Source organism: Scylla paramamosain, chromosome 22, assembly GCF_035594125.1.
Source record: "Scylla paramamosain isolate STU-SP2022 chromosome 22, ASM3559412v1, whole genome shotgun sequence".
In the NCBI taxonomy this organism is placed as follows: Eukaryota; Metazoa; Arthropoda; class Malacostraca; order Decapoda; family Portunidae; genus Scylla; species Scylla paramamosain.
In genome coordinates this window covers 16603466-16626689 of record NC_087172.1, presented here as the reverse complement: position 1 = coordinate 16626689, position 23224 = coordinate 16603466, and the positions used below count along the sequence as shown (strand labels likewise).

At 42.7% G+C, this 23224-nt stretch overlaps 1 protein-coding gene across 8 annotated transcripts in view; it reads right to left on the bottom strand.

Moving 5' to 3' along the window:
• Positions 1–23224, bottom strand: part of LOC135111685 (rho GTPase-activating protein 21-A-like) — an 87740-nt gene that overhangs the window by 4902 nt on the left and 59614 nt on the right. For 3 of the 8 annotated variants that reach the window (XM_064025276.1, XM_064025273.1, XM_064025275.1), the window contains exons 2-11: positions 22871–23163; positions 9726–9914; positions 8243–8390; positions 7646–7791; positions 6985–7157; positions 6536–6686; positions 5894–6109; positions 5105–5267; positions 4077–4823; positions 1110–2080 (exon numbers count right to left, since the gene is read on the bottom strand). In XM_064025276.1, coding sequence (XP_063881346.1) covers positions 1110–2080; positions 4077–4823; positions 5105–5267; positions 5894–6109; positions 6536–6686; positions 6985–7157; positions 7646–7791; positions 8243–8390; positions 9726–9914; positions 22871–22900 — 2934 coding nt within the window. In that variant the 5' untranslated portion in view covers positions 22901–23163. Of the gene's footprint in view, positions 1–1109; positions 2081–4076; positions 4824–5104; positions 5268–5893; positions 6110–6535; positions 6687–6984; positions 7158–7645; positions 7792–8242; positions 8391–9725; positions 9915–11231; positions 11531–16100; positions 16165–22870; positions 23164–23224 lie in introns of those variants that run through there. The other 5 variants (XR_010273873.1, XM_064025269.1, XM_064025270.1 and 2 more) reach the window with 3 other exon arrangements.

Sequence of the window (23224 nt, the reverse complement as noted above, 5' to 3'; positions counted from 1 at the left end):
AAAACAAACAAATAAATAAATAATGAAATGAATAAGTAATTAGATAAAAAATCTGCTGTTATATGCCATCAAAGCACAAGGAATATCAATAGTTGTAAATTCCATGAAATAAAATGCCAATACAAACACGTGAGGGAAAAAAAAAAAAAAAAAAAAAAAAAAAAAAAAAAAAAAAAAAACACCTACTATCACTGCTTTGTTACTGTGAGGTTTATAAGCAGCTACAGCCCACAATGCTTGGCCAGATTAAAAACTAAAATAATGGTGAAATATCAATGCACATTCCTGGCATTTCTTTGTTTTCACAAGACACATTACCATAAACTACATTTCATTCTGTGTGATGCATCCAAACATTCTCTGCATTGCATCCATACACTTACATGATCTAAATGCTATGCACTGTGTATCAGGCACATACTGTATAGCTATTGTTGTCATGTATTCCAGCTTACTTTATACACTATGAAAAGTTTATGAGAGACAACTTATCATGTACATTACTACTGGAAGCCTTATAAATTGATAGATGTTCATTACTCTTACTGTACTCATGTCTATGCAAGCTGTTTTTGTGACTTAAGAAAAGTAGTAAAATAATATGTTGTGTATATGTATGAATGTTTTTAAAATAAGACCAATTAAGATGTAACATTATTCTTCAATGTTCAAGTTATCAAGTTTTCTGTTGAAAAGTTATTTAATCTGTAAATATAACTTACCAAAAGTAGTACTAAAAAAGTGCATGGATCCTGTTAAAATGTGCTTACTTGGTGAACTCTAGTTATTATCATACTACAGCTCATGAATGTTAAGAGATAAAAATTAACATCAAAAGACTGTAAAAAGTGTTTTGTCATGTGATGTCTCCAAAAATAAAAATGAACTAATAAACATAAACACTACTCTAAAAAAAAAATAAATAAAAAAAAAATAACAACAAAAATACAAAAACAGCAAATGGCATCCACAGCAATTATGACTGACCAGCGGTACAAAGTAAGGATGGAACTCATGACAGCAGACTCTTAAGCAATACAAGCAGAGGAACAATAATAATAATAAATAAAACACGTTGGTCTATGTGGAGTGCAAGGTGGCACCCCTACCTGTTCCCTGCTGGTTCTGGCCCTCTTCAGAGTGCCATTATTCACGACCTTCTGGGTGTCAAAGGTGGAAGGGGAGGTAGGGTTGATGAGCGGCTGAGTCACGTTCTCAGCAGAGGACCCTCGACGCAGGGGACGAGGGGAGTGGTATAGGCGGCTGGGTAGGATGTGGTGGAGGATTGAGTCTTTGTGTCGGCCTTGGACAGGAGTGTTAGGTTGAGGAGTTAGTGTTGATGCAGGAACTGTAAGGTGGGACGGTGAGGGTGTGTGAGACTTGTGAGGGGGTGGACGGGGACTCTCGGGATAAATAGTGGTTTGGCCAATTTTGCGCGTTGGCGTTAGTTCAGTGGCAGCGTCAGACATGGAGGGAAAGAGGGAGGGTGATGAAGATGAAGAGGTTAAATTGAAGAAGAAACCAGGGCCTTTACTTGACTTTTTCTTTTTAGTGTTGGAGGGGGAAGAGTGTTGAGAAGTAGAGCCAGATTTGGGAAGAGCAACAGAGGGCTCCAAGGAGAAGGCTTCATCAACAGATCTTGCAGAAGTGTCCTCGGTCTCACCTCGGTTAGTTGTGTGTGATGGCCGGGTTAAGCTGCCATAACCTGAGCTACTGGATGAAGAGGTAGACCCAAGAGTGCTATGTGGTGAAGCTGTATTGTAGTCAAGCCAAGCAAGTGAGTTCTGCTGCAACATGCCATGCCTGTACTCATTCGAATCAGTAGCCTTCCCAACCACAGGCTCATTGACAATCTTAATAGTAGGTGGATGTAAGTGATTGTTAGGTACCTGGGTGGTGGCATTAGTGGTGGGTGTAAATGAGGTGTTAGAGAGGGGATGGTGAGAGAGGGCTGCAGAGATGAGGGCAGCCTGGGAGCTAGTGGTGGAGCCCTGGGAGACAAGTGACCCTCGCTGGCCACCCACATTCTCACTCAAGTCTTGGAGTCGCCATGAGTAGTCAGAGATCTTGCGGACAACCTCTGAAAAATGTTTTTGATGTTCCACTTAGCACTAAATATATCAGTCATTAACACAGGTAGTTTTGTGGTTCTTGAAATTAAATTCTGAACCATATAACTACAATCAGTCCATTTTTTTAAATTCTCCTAAACACCATGGTTTTTGTCACAGTCTAAATATAGTTCAAATATCTGTTTGTATGAAAAGATGCAGGTATACATCAATTATACAAGAGGGTGTTTTCAGCATGCAAGTAACAAATACATCAGAAGTAAATTGTTCAAAAGGACTTAAAATTTTCTTGAGATGTGAAATTTCTTTTGGATAAAAAAAGGGCAACTGGAATCATTTGTAAGATATCCATGTCATGCATTCCTTACTTAACATTTAAGTTCAACAGCTACTGTAAAATAGGTAATAGGTTATGTTATCAACCACTTTCTCCCTCCAACGTAGTGAGTAGTTGAGCAACATCTGCACTCAATTCATCATCAACATAAAGCACTTTGTTATAGTGCATCACTCTACATGCTTGCATCAGCACACTCTTAATGATTAGTGTTTAGTGTTCATATATATATATATATATATATATATATATATATATATATATATATATATATATATATATATATATATATATATATATATATATATATATATATATATATATATATATATATATATATATATATATATATATATATATATATATATATATATATATATACCAAGAAGTAAGAATTGTGACACGTTTTCATCAAAGTACAGTACAAAACTACATAGTTATATGAGCGTTTTCGTATAGTAGATAGTACATATTGTAGAAACTTTGGAAGGGATACAGGAGTCTACTCAGATATCAAGTCATCCATATCTGATGGTAATAATAGTACTAAATGTCCCCAGCTTTCTTGAATGTGCCATCTTGGTAATAGGTAACATGCAAGGTGTACCATGCAGGCTGGTGAGCAGTACTGATGGTTAGTCCTAAGACAAAATACCTCAGTGAAGCAGATAGTTTCCAAATGTTCAATGTTGCCAGGTCACTATGAAGGCTCTGTCACAGGGCACACCACACACATCTGGTTAGTACTGTTAGTTAACTACTGCTAAATATGTAAGGATAATGAAAGTAAACCTGGTACATCAATTATATATGTAATTAGAAATAAAAAAATAATGTTTCATTCTCAATTTCAGTCTACATTGGGATGTGCTTCTCAGATTGAGTTCCCGAAAGGGAGGAGATTCAGTTATTGAGTTTAATAAATGCCCACACTGTTATCTGCTTACACACAGTGACTATGATGACACCACTACTACAAACAATGGACTGGAGGGAGAGAAGAACATGACACTGCTTTGCCATCAGATTAATTACTACAATGGCTGGACCTTACATATCCAATTAGCTTGATCTTATTTATGGGGAGGTGACCTTCACACTTGCAAAAATTATAGCTTCTGTTCTTTATTAGAAAAATTAGAGAAATAAAAAAATAACCACACGAAGAAAATAAAACAAGAACAAATTGTGCAAATACTGTAAGAGAGGTGCACTCAACCATAATAATGTATGCAAAGGAACAAGATGTTGAAGGAATACAAAGGATCAGTGTTCTTGCCTAGATGTCAATGAGGTGGAATGTGATGGAACTACACTATGCATCACATCATGGGTGAATGCAACAGAAAATATACAACCTACAATCCATAAGCAATTAGTGTGCTGATACAAATAAAGGAGGATATGAAAATGATTAGAAGCAAGATAACTAAATAACAACACAAAGAGGAATATACCATCATGGGTATTATTTCAAGGAGGGAGTGGTAGTGGAGAAGACTGTGACTCACATTTTGAAGGTAACAAATAAAACTAATAAGACTCACAGCTTGGTGGCTAACCTTACAGGACTGGTTGAAGTATAGGTGCAATGCTATAACAACTGTAGAATCACAATGACCACAAATACTTATCCAATCATTAAACAGATATGGTTCCTATCTTACCTGAGGGATTGTCAGCAAGCTGGTCCAAAAGGTCCTCTGATTCCATGTCCTGCTTGGCACGCTGCAGCTCCTCCTCTATCCTCTGCCGCTCTGCATCTCTTCTCTCAGTCTCCCGCCGGTGTCTGGTCAGGTCACGGTGGAGCATTGCGCGAGTCTCCATTTCAAATTTCCGTATTCGCTCCTGCGTACTCGCACTGAGGCCAGCGTAGGAACGAATGGCTACTTCATCTCCAAAGAGTGAAGAGGTTTCGGGAGTAAACTGACTAGACTGTTGGCTGGGGGCACTAGCAGCCATGGAGGAAGAATTGGAAAGCAATGTCAATGGAATAGGAGAGGACACGAGTTCATCCTTTTTTGCGACGGAATATAATCTGGGATCATCTCCAGGCAGCCCTAACTTGTAACTACCGCCACTAGTCCTTTCACCGTGTGACTCATTAGATTCACCAGACATATGACTCTGAACACTCATAAGACTCATGTTTGAAATCTTGCGTTCACTCATCGGCTTGGGGTCAGGGAGTTCCACCATACTTTCCATCTGTTTGGCTATCAGCCGCTGTTTCCTGAGCTCAGCCTCTTTGTCAATGTCCCGCTCCTCAAACCCTCCATCTCGGTCACTGAACTTGGATTCATCCACGGGCTTGTCCTCCATGGGCTTCTTGTGCTTGGCTTTGTGAACCTTTCTGTTAGCTGCTGATATGATAGAAGAAACAATGTCCTTCTTCATATCACCCTTAATGTTGCCTGTAAAGGAATGCACCTAATTAAGAATGAAATACAAAGAGGGGAAACTTACCAAAGTATCTGAATTTTTTAGAACTCTTCATCTTTGTGTAGGAACTGGTTTCAAATACACAATAAAACTCATCATTGTGTCTACACCTCTGGTCCGTACTTCTTAAGGAACTTCCTCTCTGAGTACACCTGTGATAAACAATCCTCTATCATGTATTTTTTTCACTTTTTCTCAAGCAAACTCATTGGCTTCCTGCCATTCAGAGACAAGTAAAGGACCTCTGTAATACCTTCAACTTTCTGGATGTTGTCAAGCAGGAGCGAGTGACTGGAGGGCGTGTCCATCTCAGTAGGCAGTGGGAGGCCATCAGCAGCAGGACTTGGAGTCAGTGGAGGTTCAACAACAGGTGGTGAAAACTGTTCTCCCTCATCCTCCGAGAAGAACCACGCAGACTGCAAACACAGCCCAAACAACTCTGAATATGCTATATAGAAAAAAACACTGATTCCATTTATAAAGAAAATTATATGATTTTTATAAGATTCCCTTTAGTGGAAACAATAATTGTGCTGTGAATCTGCCAAAGGTAAAATACAAAATGCAGAAAAAAAAAAAATAAAATAAAATAAAATAAAATCCAGAGAAAACAAGTATAACCTGCATGAATGAACAAATATGTTACATATAACCACAAAACTCATTCAGGTAAACTACATACAGTTACTTCTCCAAGCACTTAATTTCCAGTACCTCTAACCTCATTCTCAGTCTCTTTCTCTTTACCTAGATTTCACTGTGATACAAAACAGTGACACCAACAGCAATTCATCAATAATTTCACTGTGCACAAAGGTGTAAAGGTCTATATCTTAACTACTTTTACCAGGCTTAAGTAAAAGCTGTTGTGATTTCTAAGAGTGTCCATATGATCCTTATAATTTAACAAGGACTTTGCATTACCAATGAGAAAAACACCCATGAGAATCCAACCAATCTCTGCATCCTTTGAAAACATTCCTGGTGAAGCTTGAAGTATTTACAAACATGAGCCTAAAGAGCATCACCACAAGGGACTCACATGGCTGATAAGAGTCTCCACAATGCGACACTGGTGGGACATGTCTGTGACCATCGTGACCATGTTGTCATCGCCAGAGCGAACCAAGGTTGGGCCAAAGACTATGGCTAGATTGCGCACGTCCATCTTGTTGAAATCAGAGTTGGTAACGATGTTGTTCAAATGCACTAAGAGGAACCGAAGTGTCTCGTAATGGTGGTCTGGTAATTCATGAATCTGTGGAAGGAAAATATGAGTCATGAATCTTCCTTTCAAGACCAGTGTTAAGCTGTAAAACTGAGAAAGCAAATAAACAAGGACTCATCTTTCTGCAATATTATTCTAACTAAATAAATATTATCTAGATAACATGTATGTATTTCTAGGAAACTGATTTGCAGACGAGATAAATTGGCCATGGGAAGTTGTCAATGGGAACTGAATCCCTCAGAATCCTCAAAGATTAATGAGAGTCTGCCATGTTACCAGCAGGCCAAGATGATCACTAGACCCTGAATAGATTTTGGTTGGCATTCACTATCCTGTCACTAGACCAATAAAGTGGAATCTATGTCTTGAGGGTCTGACTGCAGTTGTACATGTTCTAGCATCCAAAAAACATTCTGTAAGGCATGTAAAGGCAAAAGCAACAAACAGACTTACCAATTTTTTCAATTCCAGCATCCTCTGCTTTGGATCCTCTACTTTACTCGCCTCAATGAAGTGTGGGTAGAGCTCACTAGTAAACAGAGGATCAGGCAATTTCTGGAAGAACTGCTTCAGCATGCTGGATATAACATTGACGTCACACCACCTGAGGAAAGGAACATGTGTAAATATCTCAAATGCAAATAAAAAAACTGGCTAAAACCATAACAGCATGAATTTCACATTCAAGAAAATTATGCTAAAACTATACAATATTGAATATCATACCCATATATTAATAAAATCAATGTATTCTAGATTCTTTCAAAGAAAATTAGGATAAAACCAAGAAATTTCCACTTTTAAACCTAATGAAGTTAATGATATCAATGACTTCTTCAACCCTTCCCATGAAAACTTGGCTAAAACTAAGAGATTTTCAATCATGCCCAATTTGGTCTTACCTTGCATCATCATAATCAATTGATTTCGCATCTTTATTGATCATCTCAGTTAAGTACGTGACTGATGCCTTGTTGCCGGGGATACGATAGATTCCCTGTGTCTGCAGCCCTCGGCTCTCCACCACACCCACACACAGAGCCACCAGCAGGGGAACAAACTCATTCTCAAGTGACTGTAAAGAAGTGATTGAATTTTGAAGATCAAGTATTATTTAAATTTTCCTATGTCATGATTGTTGCAATGTGTTTTTTTTATAGGAGGCCTTTAAAATTTACTGAAGCAATTGTCTACTGTGTATGAAAGGAGCAATCACATTCCTCTACTGGACACAGATATCACATAATCCAGCTCCTAATAATTTTTCTCCCTGCATAAACTTCTGCTTCTGCTGAGATTTGTATCAACTAGAGGTTCTTATTTGATTACATATGGAAGTGTCAATGTTAATCTTTTCTCTGTGCACTGATGTTTATTTCTACACAGATTCATACTAGTTTGAGATTCTTAATTTGTATGACTATGGAGCTGTCAATTTTTTCTGTGTAATGCTGTTTATTTCTATTGAATTTGTAATAGTTTAAGGTTCTTATCAGTTTATCTATGCAATAGTGAAAAAAAAACAGTGAAATATGGAATACATGTTGTGAAGTACTAACACACCTGTGGGCAGTCCTCCAAACAGACCCCAATGGTGGCTCCTTCTGGGAGGGTGGGAGTGGCTGCTGGAGAACCACTTTGTACTTTCTTCATGAAAGGTCTTTTGAGATGACCTCTCCAATTTTTTGATTTGGGTGAAGTATTGCTCTCTGAAAATAAGTGATTTGTGAAGTAACAAATTGCACACAATATAATGTAACACAGAATTATAAAGTGATAAGTTTTCTTCAAAAACAGATTAACACATTAACAATATGACACAAAGCTGCAACACTGCAGGTAATGTCAGATTTCTCAAATTATGCTATAAGTAATTAGCTTTTCTTCTTAACAGACAAATATATATATATATATATATATATATATATATATATATATATATATATATATATATATATATATATATATATATATATATATATATATATATATATATATATATATATATATATATATATATATATGGAAAGACAGCAAACTGCAAATGTCTGATTTCTATACAATGTTATTTTACAACAAATGAATTTCCAGGGTAGTGATACTTTTCCAAGTCTTGAATATTTAACACTGCAGCAATCACATCCAGACAGGGAGACTCACCTACACCACCAGGCTTGCGTGTCTTGATGGATGGAGACTGACCAGTGGGTGACCGCGTCCTCAGAGATGTCAGCTTCCTCATCGCCTTGTTGCCAGTCTGGGGTGAGATGTTGTTGTTCATGGGGGCCTTGCTTTCACCTTCACCTTCCTTCAGAGTCAATAAACCACTTTATTAATATGTGATACAATAAAAATTTTGGTAGAATGGGTATGTATGTACTGCCATTTTTCTGTCTATTAATACTATCCTATCCTTGTTGCTTTTTCCATCTGAGTCACACATCAGTAACTTCAAGCTGGTACCCTTCTTTCCCTGGTAATTAATAGGTATGGTAGCTGACAGGAATGCATCAATCACAATGAAAAATTTCAATTATGTAAATTTTATTTAATGGAGATAAAAGAAAAGCTGAACAAGTAAAGATATGTATATGAATAACATTAAAAAGTAAAGGTTCCCTCTTAGAAGTATTGATATTTAGAGTATAATAGAAGAAATAATAAAGATAAGAAGTGTAGATCAAAAGAGGGTCAGACTGAATAAATATAAGTATTGAGAGAAGATTACACTGATGTAGTCCAGCCCCTGTATACCACATCTAGTAAGCTATAAGTTGGTTCAAAAGTATGTAAATGTTTTCAATTCATATGTTTAAAAAGTAGCAAAAATGCCATCCTTTAATACAGTGGATGATGAATAATATGGGTCTAGGGATAAAATGAGTCTGATAAAACATGCGATAAAACCAGCACCTTTAGAGGGCCAAGGGACTGGTGACCCCCTGGGATGGTGGTGGGCATGCTAATGCTGACCAAAGGTGACTGAAAAGGCTCATACTTATGGCTTGGGACAAAAAAGGCTTCCTGCACAAACCCTGCTCATGTGGTGGGATGCAAATGTGTGAACCATGTAACTGATACTTAACTGACAGATGTGATAAGCTTAACAGGAGATGCTGATATATGAGTGGGTGTGTGGTGTGGGTAAAGTGGCAATGATTGGAACAGACTCAAGTATCAAGTTGTTAGGACAGGGTCAATAGGGAGCTTTAAGAGAGGATTAGACAAATTCATGAGCAGAGATGAAAGGTGTATACATGTATGGGAATGCTGTGTATAGCCCAGCTGTGTATAGCCCAATTTGCAGCTTCCCATATAATATCAATCTCATATTTATATAAAGTAATGTCATATGTAATGGTAACAAACTGCAAAATACATTAATGAGAGAGAGAGAGAGAGAGAGAGAGAGAGAGAGAGAGAGAGAGAGAGAGAGAGAGAGAGAGAGAGAGAGAGAGAGAGAGAGAGAGAGAGAGAGAGAGAGAGAGAGAGAGAGAGAGAGAGAGAGAGAGAGAGAGAGAGAGAGATTCCAGGACTTAGCAGCATTTGGGTGAGTGTATGTCAATGAAAAGTAAAATGGCACACAGAGAGGACTTAATCAACCTGATCTGTCATCTTTACTATAACTGAGGTGTGTGCTAACCTGTATGGCACAGTTGTTGTGGAGGGTGGAGAGCCATGCCAGCATCTCTGGGGAGGTGTCTGCCTGCAGGAGGAGCTGGGAGCCCCCCGGGGTTGCAAGACGCAAGACATTTCGCCGTTTGGTGTAGTCAGTGGCGACCTCCACATGGGCACCACGGAGGGATATCTGTTCCTCAACTCCCAAGGGTGTCTGTGGGGGATAGAAAACAACTATCAGAATACTGTACAAAGAAGTACAAAAGAAGACCAAGTAAGAGAACACCTGTTGGCTCTTATCAGGCTGCTTGTGATAAGTTATACTATCCAGAATGATGTCTAAATATGATATGGCGTCTAAATATGATGTCTTAGGTCTTCATACAAACTCACTTACGTTGATGCTTGAAACCCATACAACTAAATTTATGCATTATAAACTTGAATGAGACCTTTAGCATGTTATCTAATGTACACAAAATTGATTAGTTAAAATGAGTATGTTTATTAGCAGTCTATAAAATCTAATAATGGCTAATGCATAATTTTTTTTCTATAAATCACCAACTAACTTCAATGTAACTACAAGAGAAAACAGTAGCAAAGACCAAGTTATTTATACACCTCCATTTCTCAGCATACCTTTCTTTATCAGTTCATCAAGCACATCAAAGAGACGCTTGACATAACATACACCAAGAGAGAAAGGAAAAAGCACTCACCATATAACTTTCATAACTTTTCAAAACTTTTGATTCCACCTTTTTTATGCTACCTACTCAAGTCCCCCAAAGTGCTGTGAGTGATCTAATAACCTTCCCATATCAAAGACGCCTCACTCTTGCACTATGTCAACATTTATAAAGAAACTCTAAGGATGTAAATATTTGCACAAGAGTTCAACAAGGTCGCTTCAACCAAATATTTAGGAAAGGAAGTATTGGGGTCAGTGTTTCCTTGCCTCTTGATCACGTCTTTTTCTCTTATGTTTTTTTTTTTTTTTTTTTTGCTGGCACGTCCCTCACGCAGTAATTGATCAGTTAGGTGTTCATGCTTTGGTGCTGCGAAGCAAGGAGTGGGAAGTGGCAGCCCAGACCTCGCTCTCCCCTCACTAGATACACTGATAGCCTTTTTTTCCCTACACACACACACACACACACACACACACACACACACACACACACACACACACAAGTTCACTTGTACAAATATTTAGAATAACCTAGAGGACGTTACAGCAACGACTCCAGATCAATGTAAGGAAAAACTAATTACATATACGGAGACAGGACCAGGCAAGTGTAGCACAGGCATTGTATATTAGAACTCTATAAACACACACACACACACACACACACACACACACACACACACACACACACACACACACACACACAGTCATGGCTATATTAGGTTGCAGGAGTGTAGATAAAAAAAAAAAAAAAAAAAAATGAAGTAACTCGCGCCACACGCCGCGCACCGCCCCGGGCAGCGGCACTGGCAGTGTCTCGCTTTGTCTGGCTTGGCTTACCCATGACCCATATGAAGAGAGGTTCCAGAATCGTGGGATACGTCCGTTGTTGGTCACCGCAGGTATGGGAACACAGGCCAGCTTCATCTTGTGTGTGTTAGGTGGGGACTAAGAGGAGGGGTTGCTGGCCCATGGCGGCGGGCTGTTCTGTTGGGCTCTCTCCATGCACACTGGTCGAAGGATTTTATCTGTTTTTCCTTCTGAGTACATTGAAAGGAATAACCGAACTCATTCCACTCACATGGCTGCGTTGTTCAGTTTATTTTTTGTTCCTTTTCTCGCGTATCCATAAGGAAAACCTAAGGATGATAAAAATAGACACATTCCAATACTTTGGCTTTCAGGTCATGACTGACACTTTTACGATTCAACGAAATTGTAGCGAGACGCGCACTACTTCTGCTGTGTCTTCCAGCTCTTCCATTCCACACATTTGCCTCACAGTCGATAAGAATGTCGTAAACTTGTCGCACCACTTCCGGTCTGACAAAACATGCAGCCAGCAGAAGGCCAAGCGAGCAGACGCACCACCGCCGCCGCGAACCAAGTGCTGCCCACGTGACGGAGTTCCGCAGCTTCCTGGGTTCCTTGCCTGCGCCGGGGTACACATCCAGCCCTTCACATAAGCTAGAACTCGACGGTCGACCTTCCCCGCTGTCAAACTAACGAGTACGAGTTACGGTATGCCCCAATCAACACTACATTTTTGGGCATGGACATTGTTACAATATCTTAACTGCTTTGCCATTTTCAGTGTACGCAAGACTTTCCCGCTGTCATGAAGGAGATAAGAATCGTTAGCAATGAATGGACGTGGTACCGGAAGGAAAGCAAACGGCTGGCCCTATATAATAAGGTTCAAGAGGTTAAGGCGAGGGGAGGAGCTACAGTCAGGTTGTCCTTGCCTAGGGCCCCATCTACTTGCCCGCCGAGTCTGGCCACTACAACCTCCACTCCACCAGGCGAGGCAGGATGCAATAAATGGAAATCTTTACGTGCGAACTGTAAACTCTTGCTTAGATATCAGGAAACGAGAGCTTCTTTCCCACATTCTCTCTCTCTCTCTCTCTCTCTCTCTCTCTCTCTCTCTCTCTCTCTCTCTCTCTCTTGCTTGCACAATACAATAACAGGAAGTGGACAAACAGAAAGAGAAGAGACTGGAAAGGAACAGCTACACGTCAACATCAAGGAGACGAGGACGATCATCCATTAGCCTCTTCCCCATAGACTCCCTGACCAAATGTGGGAGGAACTGAAACACCTGCAATTTATATCCTTGCATTGGCGTGTGTGTGGCTTAAGCATGGTCACGTAGGAGAAAGGATCATTTGGGAAGGTAAGGTTAGTTGCAATTTTTTTTTTCCCCTTACCCTCACCGCCGCAAGGAACAAGTCAAAATCCCTGCCCAAGGTTAACAGCACCGGGCTACGCTACAGCACAACACAGCACCTCCTCACGCTCCAGCTGATGGTGATTTTTGCCCCTTTCTCTTTCTCTCCGGGTCCATGGATGTTTATTTGAACAGCTACAGACATTCGTACTCAAGTTAGAGGTTCTTATTTGTTTATCTACGGTTGTGTTTATGTTTGCAGTGAGGTTCAAGCAAGGCAGAGCGGCTGAGAGGCTGGGAGGGGCAGGTGGTGGTAGTGAATGAGATGCCCGAGCACCCTGACACAACTTCCTACTCCACGTTGCAGTTGCCAGTCGCCGCAATGTTACTACAAACTTCCAAGTACTCCACACATTTTTCAGCCTCTTTATTCCCACGTGTGCCTTTGTTTTAACTTCAGAGAAGTTCGGTGAGGGGTCTGAGGAGTCCCTAGGTGCCTGGGGGCTGGAGGGGAAGGGAAAGGAATAGCAGAAGGCACCAGGGAGCAGCTACACTTCCGCAGAGGGACCACACACGTCTGACCACGAAGCCGCTGCCGCTGTCCCTTCCTCATTCATTAGGGCAGCTAGGTGTGTGTGTGTGTGTGTGTGTGTGTGTGTGTGTGTGTACTTGTACTTTTACAAGACTGAGTCAAGCTGGTAATGTCTTGTTTTTAATGACAAGTTAGAATATTCTCCGTTAAATTATATGTACAATTGTGTGTGTGTGTTGAAAGTATACATAATCTACAGACAATTTGCGTGTTGAGTGGCGTCTCCCGTTTTGGTTTATCACGCGTGGGGAGGAAGCACCTCGTTTTCCTTTACTGTTTTCCGTGGGCGAGAGGAGGAGGAGGAGGAGGAGGAGGAGGAGGAGGAGGAGGAGGAGGAGGAGGAGGAGGAGGGAGTCCCTCGGGCCCCCGGCAGTCCACAGGAGCTGCAGGATGTGGGTGCGATGCTTGAGGCTTATTGATCTGCGCAGTGCCGCCCTCGCCGGGATCCTGGCAGCCCCCGAAACACGGCACCCTCTGTACCCTGCTCTACCCCGCACAGCCCTTCACGCCCCGCCAAGCACCGCCCAGGAAGAGCAATATTATTTCTTTAACTGATAACTACCGAGGATGCCCGAAAAAAAAAAGAAAAAAAAGAAAAAAAAAAAACTGCGAGGGTGAGCTGCGACGACGAGAGGGAGAGAAGGACGGGTAGTGTATGGGTAAGGGAAGGGAGATTGGGGATGACTGGGGAGGGTAAGAGGGAGTAGGGACTTCTGCTAAAGGACTCGGGACTGGCTGACTGGCTGACTAGTCAGGACTTGGACTGTCCACTTCCGCAAGCTGATGTAAATGTGCCGAGGTGGTGGTGGTGGTACCGCATCGCCACTCGCACCCCTAATTCATTACTTTGTGGCACACGCTTGGAGACGCTTGGAGACATGCCCAAGACGCCCCCCCTCCCCTTTACTACCCCCCCCCCCATACCCATACCCACTCGAGAGCCTCAAACATTTATAATCATCCAGTAGGCTAAACTTAGTGCCATATCACAGCGTTGGCTAGTATTGTTTATGTCAGTCCCGACGGCTAGCCAAGTCCTCCTCCTCCTCCTCTGACCAGATGCTGCTGATTCCTCCTACACTCTCTTCTCTCTTCTAGGTATTGGTTGCGATTCTCGTTAACATGGCAGACAAACAAAATAAATCAATACCTGCTGGTCATTAAGGGCACGGGGCCAACTGGGAAGATGCGGGAGGCACGGTGGCCGATTTGGTGATGTTGTGGTGGTGGACGGGTGGTGACAGCAATGGTGGTGGTGATGGTAAGCTATGGGTGAGGTGACAATACTTAGAAAAGGTTAATGTGGTGGACGTGTTTTTGAGATTTGTAGTGTGGTAAGGATGATGTGCGAGTGTTGGTGAGGTGTGGATCTTGTGGCAGGACAGTGGGTGATGTGGTGTATTTGTAGATGGTGTGACAGGGATGTGGTGGGTCTATAGGCGATGTGGTACAGGTATAGATGATGTGTGATGTAGGCGATATGGTGGAGCTATGATCTGTGTGGTACAGTTTTAAATGATGTGACGAAGGTGTGAGTGATGTGGCAGCGGCGTGGGTGATGTGACGGGGGTACAGGTGGTGGGATGAGAGGTGTGGCGGCAGTGACGGGCTGAAGATATTATCGCAGGGAGGAAGAGTGTGGTGGTGGCTGCTGGCCTTCACCCACTTGTGACCCTCCCCCCCTCACACTCCTTCCGTCCATCTCTCTCCCCTCCCGTGCCCCTCCGCACACGCACATGATCACCGCACCTCACGCCTACACGACAACAAAACAATATTTATAAACCATTCACGACCTACAGACGAGTGAAACTGAAAGAGAATGAAAAGGAGAGGAAATATAGGGAGTCTGATTCTTTTAAACAGGTTCCGATCACATGTGCTCGCCAAATACCTTACAAAAGTGGGCAAATGAGATTCGATTCCATTCATTTCCTGTGTTTCTGACTACTATACCGCCAACACGCGCGGCGGACAAGAGCGGGAGTGACGGGAGAGGCAAGGGCGGTGGGTCGAGGAGGGGACGGTAGTGATGCTGTAACAGATCGACCGTCACACGTAACAGGTTCAGCTCGACTCCACACTCGCTCACAGCAAACCACATTCGTCCCCGGGAGGCGAAACTCAACACGCGGCTCGGATGACACTTTGCGGGTGACGTGGAGAGAGAGAGAGAGAGAGAGAGAGAGAGAGAGAGGAGAGAGAGAGAGAGAGAGGAGAGAGAGAGAGAGAGAGAGAGAGAGAGAGAGAGAGAGAGAGAGAGAACCACGCCACACCACGCCTCAATTCACCGTATTTCTCCAAGAAAAAAAAAAGTATATAAAGCTTCACCTCAACGGAAGCTACTAATAAATAAAACGTACACAACCTTAACTTCATCTCAACAGATTGCTGCTTCACGCTAAAACATAAAAAAAAGAGAAAAAATAATAATAAAAAAAAATAATAACGCTCTGAAAATTGACGTTATGTTGATGTTTTGCACTCGATAGGTATGCCTGTGCTGAGCGTCACGAAAGCCAACATGATGCTTGAATGTCGCGTTATCTCGAGCATATCCTGTCACGATAACACACCCCAATGCTTCTCTTCACCGCACCCTTTGTTACTGCTTTTTGTTTCTGTCCTCTCATCCCGTGTTCACCCAATCACCGCCAGGGACTTAGGGACTCAGGGGCGGCCTTTTCTCACTCTCTAGGGACACGACACACTAGGAAAAAAAAATATAAATCCAGTCTAATCTTGATCTGATTGCCCTCTCCTGGAATCTCCTCTGAGTCTATACCGCTTCTCGAAAAACACTAAAATCGTTGTCTCTAGTCCACTCGTTTTCCTCCTCCTACGTTCACCGGCACACGTTCCTGCACAAAGGACGCTCACACTAAGGGAAGGGCACACTAAGAGCACACACACACACACACACACACACACACAGGGCACCACCGACCCTAGGCATGAGAGAGCCGCACACTGCCCTCCACGCCTGCCCACGTCTTACTGAGCCCGCGCCCTGCCCTGCCTACCCACCTGCCCCTCTCTCTACCCACCTGGCGACTCACACACACACACACACACACACACACGTCCTCGCTCCTGACACCCTCACTAACACTCACCTGAAAAAAAAATCTTATACACACTCTCCTTTTTCTGTCCTAATCACTCTTACTCTCACCTCACTCTTACCTGTCACAATTGCTTCACTCCACTTTGCTGTCTGTTCTTCTCTTTATTCCACTCCTCTTTGTCTACAGTTTATCGTGGTTTAGTACTATCTCTCTGTCTGTAGACTTTGCTATTGTCCACCTTTCGTTCCATCTCGTTCCACTTCACTACCTTTCTCTCCCTTCCTTCACCTTACTGTCTACAGTCTATCGTATTTACAAGGGTATCTTACTCCACTCGCTTCCACATTACTCCACCTTATTTAGCTTCTCATGCTCCTCTCACCATCCTGTTACTTTATCTCATTCCACTTATTCTATCAAACTCCACCTCACTCCACTCATTCTATCACCTTCCACCTTCCTTTTTTCTCTTAATGCTATCTTTTTTTAGGTCCATCGCTTTTCATTTCACTCCACTTTACATTCTAGTTTCCTCTTTGTCATCTTCCACTTTCCTCTTATCCTATAACCTTGACGTCTTACCTCTCTCTCTCTCTCTCTCTCTCTCTCTCTCTCTCTCTCTCTCTCTCTCTCTCTCTCTCTCTCTCTCTCTCTCTCTCTCTCTCATCACAGTACACCTTACATTTCTCTTCCTCCTCTTCCTCTTTCTTTATCATCTTCCACTTTCCTCTTATTCTATCTTACCTTTGCACCTTGACGTCCTATCTGTTTCTCTCTTACTTGCTCTCATCTCGCCTCACAGTGCACCTTATTCAGTACCCTTCAGTACACTATCCCCTCACCCTATTGCATCATCTTAGTCACATCACTCGCATCATTCACCCTACACACTTCACACTATAATGCTTCACTATGTTTGCTATCCTGATTAATGCCATCCAACTATCTCTATATAAAAAAAAATTACTTATTCCAGAAATCTTTGTGTGTGTGTGTGTGTGTGTGTGTGTGTGTGTGTGTGTGTGTGTGTGTGTGTGTGTGTGTGTGTGTGTGTGTGTGTGTGTGTGTTACTTCCAACCCTCGGGATCAATGCTCTCTCTCTCTCTCACTCTCTCTCTCTCTCTCTCTCTCTCTCTCTCTCTCTCTCTCTCTCTCTCTCTCTCTCTCTCTCCAAAACATTTCGTAAGATCCATAAGGCTATAATTTACAGTTACACACACACACACACACACACACACACACACACACACACACACACACACACACACACACACACACACACACACCAAAAATTCTCCTTAAATGGTAAATAATAGGAGAGAGAGAGAGAGGAGAGAGAGAGAGAGAGGAGAGAGAGAGAGAGAGAGAGAGAGAGAGAGAGAGAGAGAGAGAGAGAGAGAGAGAGAGAGAGAGAGAGAGATTACCCATCCGGCCCTCATTGTACGTGGGCACTTTTTACCCTTCCAAGTAATTCTCATTCTATGTAATCTATAAAACGTTCGTGTAATTATCTAACTTTACCGAGCATTACGTTTTAACTTGCTCCTCATATTCCCCTTAAAAGATGTGGGGGATGACAAATGACGGTGATGAGGTGAGGAAAAAAAAATGCTTACCTTAAATGGACTTTCTTTTGGTCACAATTCCTAAACTCACGAACTTCCACTGACATTTTCATCTTTCTTGCAGCAGCAGCAGCAGCAGCAGCAATAGTCGTAGTAGTAGTAGTAGTAGTAGTAGTGGAAGGTGGTTGTAGGTCATAGTGTATTATCATGTTGAACCTGTTCCTCACAACACTAAACTGGACAGACAGGCGAGTGACGGGCAACGGACGGCTACACTCAGACTGACGACATAACATGAAGCAGGCCTGATGGTGATAAATAAATAAATAAGCAAATAAGCCTGTGACCACCAACAACAAGCCCAACAAGCACAAGACAGAAGTATAAGTAATCGCTTCTTATACTTTGCAAACCTTCTCGGCTTTAAAAGGTTTGAGGAGCGGACATCACCACACACATGAACCAGTTTCTAACTCGTGCTGCCTTCCTATAAATACATAATGTGCTGCCTTCCTATAAATACACAATTTGAAGTGTAAAATTAAAGGATCTTTCTTGTGGTCTATTTTCATTTATTTATCTACATATCTATTTATTTATTTTTTCGCAGCAAAGAATCACGGGTTGTCAGTAACGAAAGCAACATCAGCTGAATCTAACCCAACTGAACCTAATCAAATCAAACCAAACCTAGCATAAACTAACAAAAAAAAACGGTATAAAACTAAACAAAAACAAAAACCTAACATCATCTTACCAAACCAAACGCAAACATGCCTAACATAAACCTAATCAATCTCAGCCTAAGAAAACTAAATCAAACCGAACTAAACTAAATATAACGCAATCTAATCAAACCTTCCAAAAACCAAACCAAACCAAGCTAAACCAAACCTAACCTTACTGAACCCAAGTGAACTTAACCGAACTAAACCAAACAGAACAGGAGAAAACCGAACAAGATCTAACCTGACTGAACCCAAATAAGCCTAATCTCAGGTCAAGGGGCGGCACCAGACACATTCCCAGCCTCACCACAACGCAGGCAAAACACAGGCAAGGGTGCATTATTGGGTTAATTCCGGGAGGCTTGATAAAGTTGATCCCCATAAATGAGTTCATGTAGACAAGTCCCCAGTCCTCACACACGCAGTAGTTGTAACACGTCTGGTTGATGATGATAAGTGTTGCAGCCTGTTACTCTCAAACTGCATCTCTTATGTCCTGCGGCTGGGCTGAATGAACTCTGTGTTGTCTGCAGCAACATAGAGTGATCATGAAGAATTGCAACAGAAACTACCAATAAGTAATAGTAATGGCAGTACGAACGTCTTCCTCGCTATCTTAAATTCGTGAACTAGAACCAGTATTTCAAGTTTTGTTCTCCCCTCTCATCAGGATTGTTTTCAAAGGGCAGATATGATTAACAGTGTTCTCATTCGTGTGTTTTTTTTCTGATTGACAGTGCGAATCTCTGCTAAACTACCCCAAGAATCAAGAAAAAGACATCACTAAAAACCAGAATAACTTCCAAAACACCCTGCTCAATGTAAAAGTTAAGACCATGAAATGTTGTGAGGCTACAAATGTGATGTTGTTTCCTGTTGACAGTGAAAAATTCTTGCTAAACTATCACTACAGTCATAAAAAAAAAAAAAAAGGTAACCTAAACAACATCCACCCCACCCTTTTCAGTTTAAGAGTTGAGACGATGAAATGCTTTGAGGCCACAGATTATTAGTATTTATTTCTATTGGTAGTGGAGAGTCCTTGCTAAAACTACCACTAGAATCATGAATAAAGCACCAATAGAAACTTAAACAACATACACACCACCCTAAGAGTTAAGACGATGAAATGTTTAGGTCTAGTGTCATGCAGTTGGCGGGCCGGTCTGAGACCACCACCGCCACCACCACCACCACCACCACCACCAGCCAGCCAGCCAGCCACCCACTGCTGCTGCTGCGCCATTGATTATACCGAAACGTGGGTCACAAGGCGCCCCTCTCTACCTCCCTCCCCACTCTCGCTCACGCCCCCGCACTCTATCTCTCTCCCTGCCGGCCTCGTCTGTGTCTCTAATCTCTACCCACGCCCTCTCCTCTCTCCCTTCTCCCACATCTCCCTCCCGGACCTCAGGGTAGCTTTCCATACAACAACAAACTAACGCCACCTGTGTGTGTGTGTGTGTGTGTGTGTGTGTGTGTGTGTGTGTGTGTGTGTGTGTGTGTGTGTGTGTGTGTGTGTGTGTGTGAGAGAGAGAGAGAGAGAGAGAGAGAGAGAGAGAGAGAGAGAGAGAGAGAGAGAGAGAGAGAGAGAGAGAGAGAGAGAGAGAGAGAGAGAGAGAGAGAGAGAGAGAGAGAGAGAGAATGACCACACTAACAAACTATAGCGGTACATCACATGATAAATAAAAAAAAAAGAAAAACCACCGTCCACTGAACGAGAGAGAGAGAGAGAGAGAGAGAGAGAGAGAGAGAGAGAGAGAGAGAGAGAGAGAGAGAGAGAGAGAGAGAGAGAGAGAGAGACGAAGTTAGACAATCATCATCAGGAACCACACAGCAGCTCCACCAGGCAGGCAGACCACGAAGAAGCAAGCAGGGTGTGGTTGGTTGGATGTGCGTGGGTGTGGTGGACGGCGCTGAAAGGGCGGCGGATGTAGTCTTGAGAGGCAGGAGTCTAGCACAGTACGGCCCTATTACAGCTCTCTGGCGCGCTAACAGCAACAGCAGTGCTACTGTCGACCACTGCTCTCTCTTCTCCTCCCATCAACTTGGGCGGCTGGGAGGGTGGGGGAGGATGTGGGGATGGGAAGATGGGGCGGGGCAGGGAGCTTAGTTCAGTGTGCGGGGTATGGGTCGAGGGGCGGGGCAGTGAGGGTGGGGATGTAGGTGTGAGGGTGTGGTAGGTGAGGAATGGAATGTAGTTCTCAGGTGAAATAAGAGGAAGACTTCTAGAGGTGGTTGCATGGGGAGGAAGGGTGTCTAGTAGAGAAAAGGAGGAGGAGGAGGATGGGGAGGAGGAGGAGTGAAGAATGGGAAGGGGGCAGGGGAAGGAGGAGGTCCTGACGATAACATGGAAGGAAGGAAAAAAAAAAAGAAAAGGAACAATTTAGAATAGGAGGAACAGGAATGAAAACCGATAAGAGAAAACAAACAGCTAAAAGAAAAATAAAATAGGAGAATACATAGAAACAGGAAGGAAATCTGATAAGAAGAAACGAGCAGACAAGACAGAAGCAGCACGAACCTCTTTCACGGAAATGATAAAAAGACGGAGAAAAACAAAACAATCCAGGGAAATCTATAGAACGAACATATGTACAGGAAGTTCTTGAGAAATAAGGGGAATCAGGAAGGAGTCTGGTATAGGACCAAGTGAAGGAATGACAGACGGGGCTTTTCCAGGTATTCTAGCTGGAGACTGGGGGAGTACAAGACGGGCAGGACCATGCAAGGGGGCTCCTTGTGGCCACGCATCACAGCGCAGTGAGTCACAGCGGCCACACTCTCACTATTTGAGTCACGAGGAACGCTGCCGGACGCCGGAGGGCACAACGTACGGCAGGAAGCTCCCAGGTGATATTTGTGGTGCTGAGGTGAGCTGGACGCATCGGGGAGGGAGGGAGGGAGGGAGGTGGCGAGATGATTCACTGCTGCAGAGGTGAAGGATGAGAAGGGGGCGGGGGAAAGTGAGCCAAGACAAAGAATGGTAAGATTAGGATAGTAAGGTCTTGGAGGGTAAGGAGAAATAGATAAAAAAAAAAAAAGAATGGAAGGACCAAATAAAAGAATAAGAAAGAAAAGGAAATAAAAAAAAAAAAAACGAAAAACTTATATACAACAGAAACTGGATGAGATTAGGATATGAAAAGTTTGGAGATAAGGTAAAACAGATCCAGAAATAGGATGCAAATGTGAGAGCATATCATTAAGAGTAATGGAAAAGGAAACGATGACGGAAAGGAGGTGAAAAAGAGTAAAACAAATGGAATAGGAGCTTAAGAAGAGGTCGGTAATGGTACGGAAGAGGTAAACAGGATATAGAGAAGGTAGAATAGTGGAAGAAAACGGGATGGAGTGGGAGGAGGTCAGTACAGGCAATAGAATGGGATAAAAAGATAGAGAAGAGAAGGAGGTAAAGAATGGGTACTGAAAATGGTATGAAAGTTGAAAAAGAAGACGAGATGAATGAAAAAAAAAGAAGAGGATGGAAGGGTAAATAAGAGGTCAGTTAGGGAGATGAAAGAGGCGAGAAGGATGGGAAGAGATCAGTAAGGGAGAAGGGGGTTACGAGGGTGGTCAAAGGGGAGGGTGAGGGGAGGTACACTGGTGCTGGCGTTACATCACAAACACAACACAAGGCATCACAACCTAAGGGTACACTTGCTACACACAAGGCGACTCTTACGGGTTCATCACTTCTTCCCGCACTTCTACTGTTCTCCCTCCTCCCTCACTGCCCTCTCATCACTCTCCCTCACTCTCCCTTCCTCTTGTCTCTCTCTTATGCTTCTCATTTAACGTTTCCTCTTACTTTGTCCGACACTCTTCATCCGCCTCGTCATCTTTCTTTTCTTCCTCCTCCCCCTTCCCGTCCTCCTCCTCCATCTCCTATTCTTCTCCCTCCTTCTCTTCTACACCAAGATAGTCATTCTAGGAACGCCACAAAGACAGCACGGAAAGAAACTGATGTCGATGAACTTATATGAAATGCATTAGACAAAGGGGTAATTTTATATCTAGCACCAGAAGAACTTTTGGTACACCCACCCACTCACTCACCCACCCACACGCACAAACTCACCCACCCCCACCCACCCACACACACAACACACACACACACACACACAAACACACACACACACACATACACACACACTCACTCACTCACCCGCCCACACACCACACACACAAACACACACTAATGGACGCATAAATATGGTTCTGTTGAAATAATAATAATAAAAAAGGCAGCGAATGTCACGTCTGGCATCAAGCAGAGGCTGGGATGAACACTCACAGGTGCCTGGAAGGAAGGGCGCACCTCACTTCACCGCCTCACTCATTAGCTACACTCACCTGCGGGGTCGCGTGTTGCCAGTGTGTCATGATGGAGGTGTTGTGACGGGGACTAACACACAGCAACTAAGGTTACTACACGTCACCGTCACTTCCTGCGGCCATGGTCACTGTGTCTACTGTTCTTCTTATTTCTTTTCTGCTTAGTTCAGGCTGCGTCATCCACTGCCACAGGATGAGTGACACTACGCATGGCTTTTTTTATGTTTTCTTCTCTCTGTTCTGGTACTTTCTTTCAAACACGCTTATTTTATTTTTGGGAATTTTTCAAAAAAGCTTTCGTCACTTTGTCACTGAATGACGAGCACAAACAAAAATGGGGATAGAAAAGACATTGTAACACTTCTGTCCACG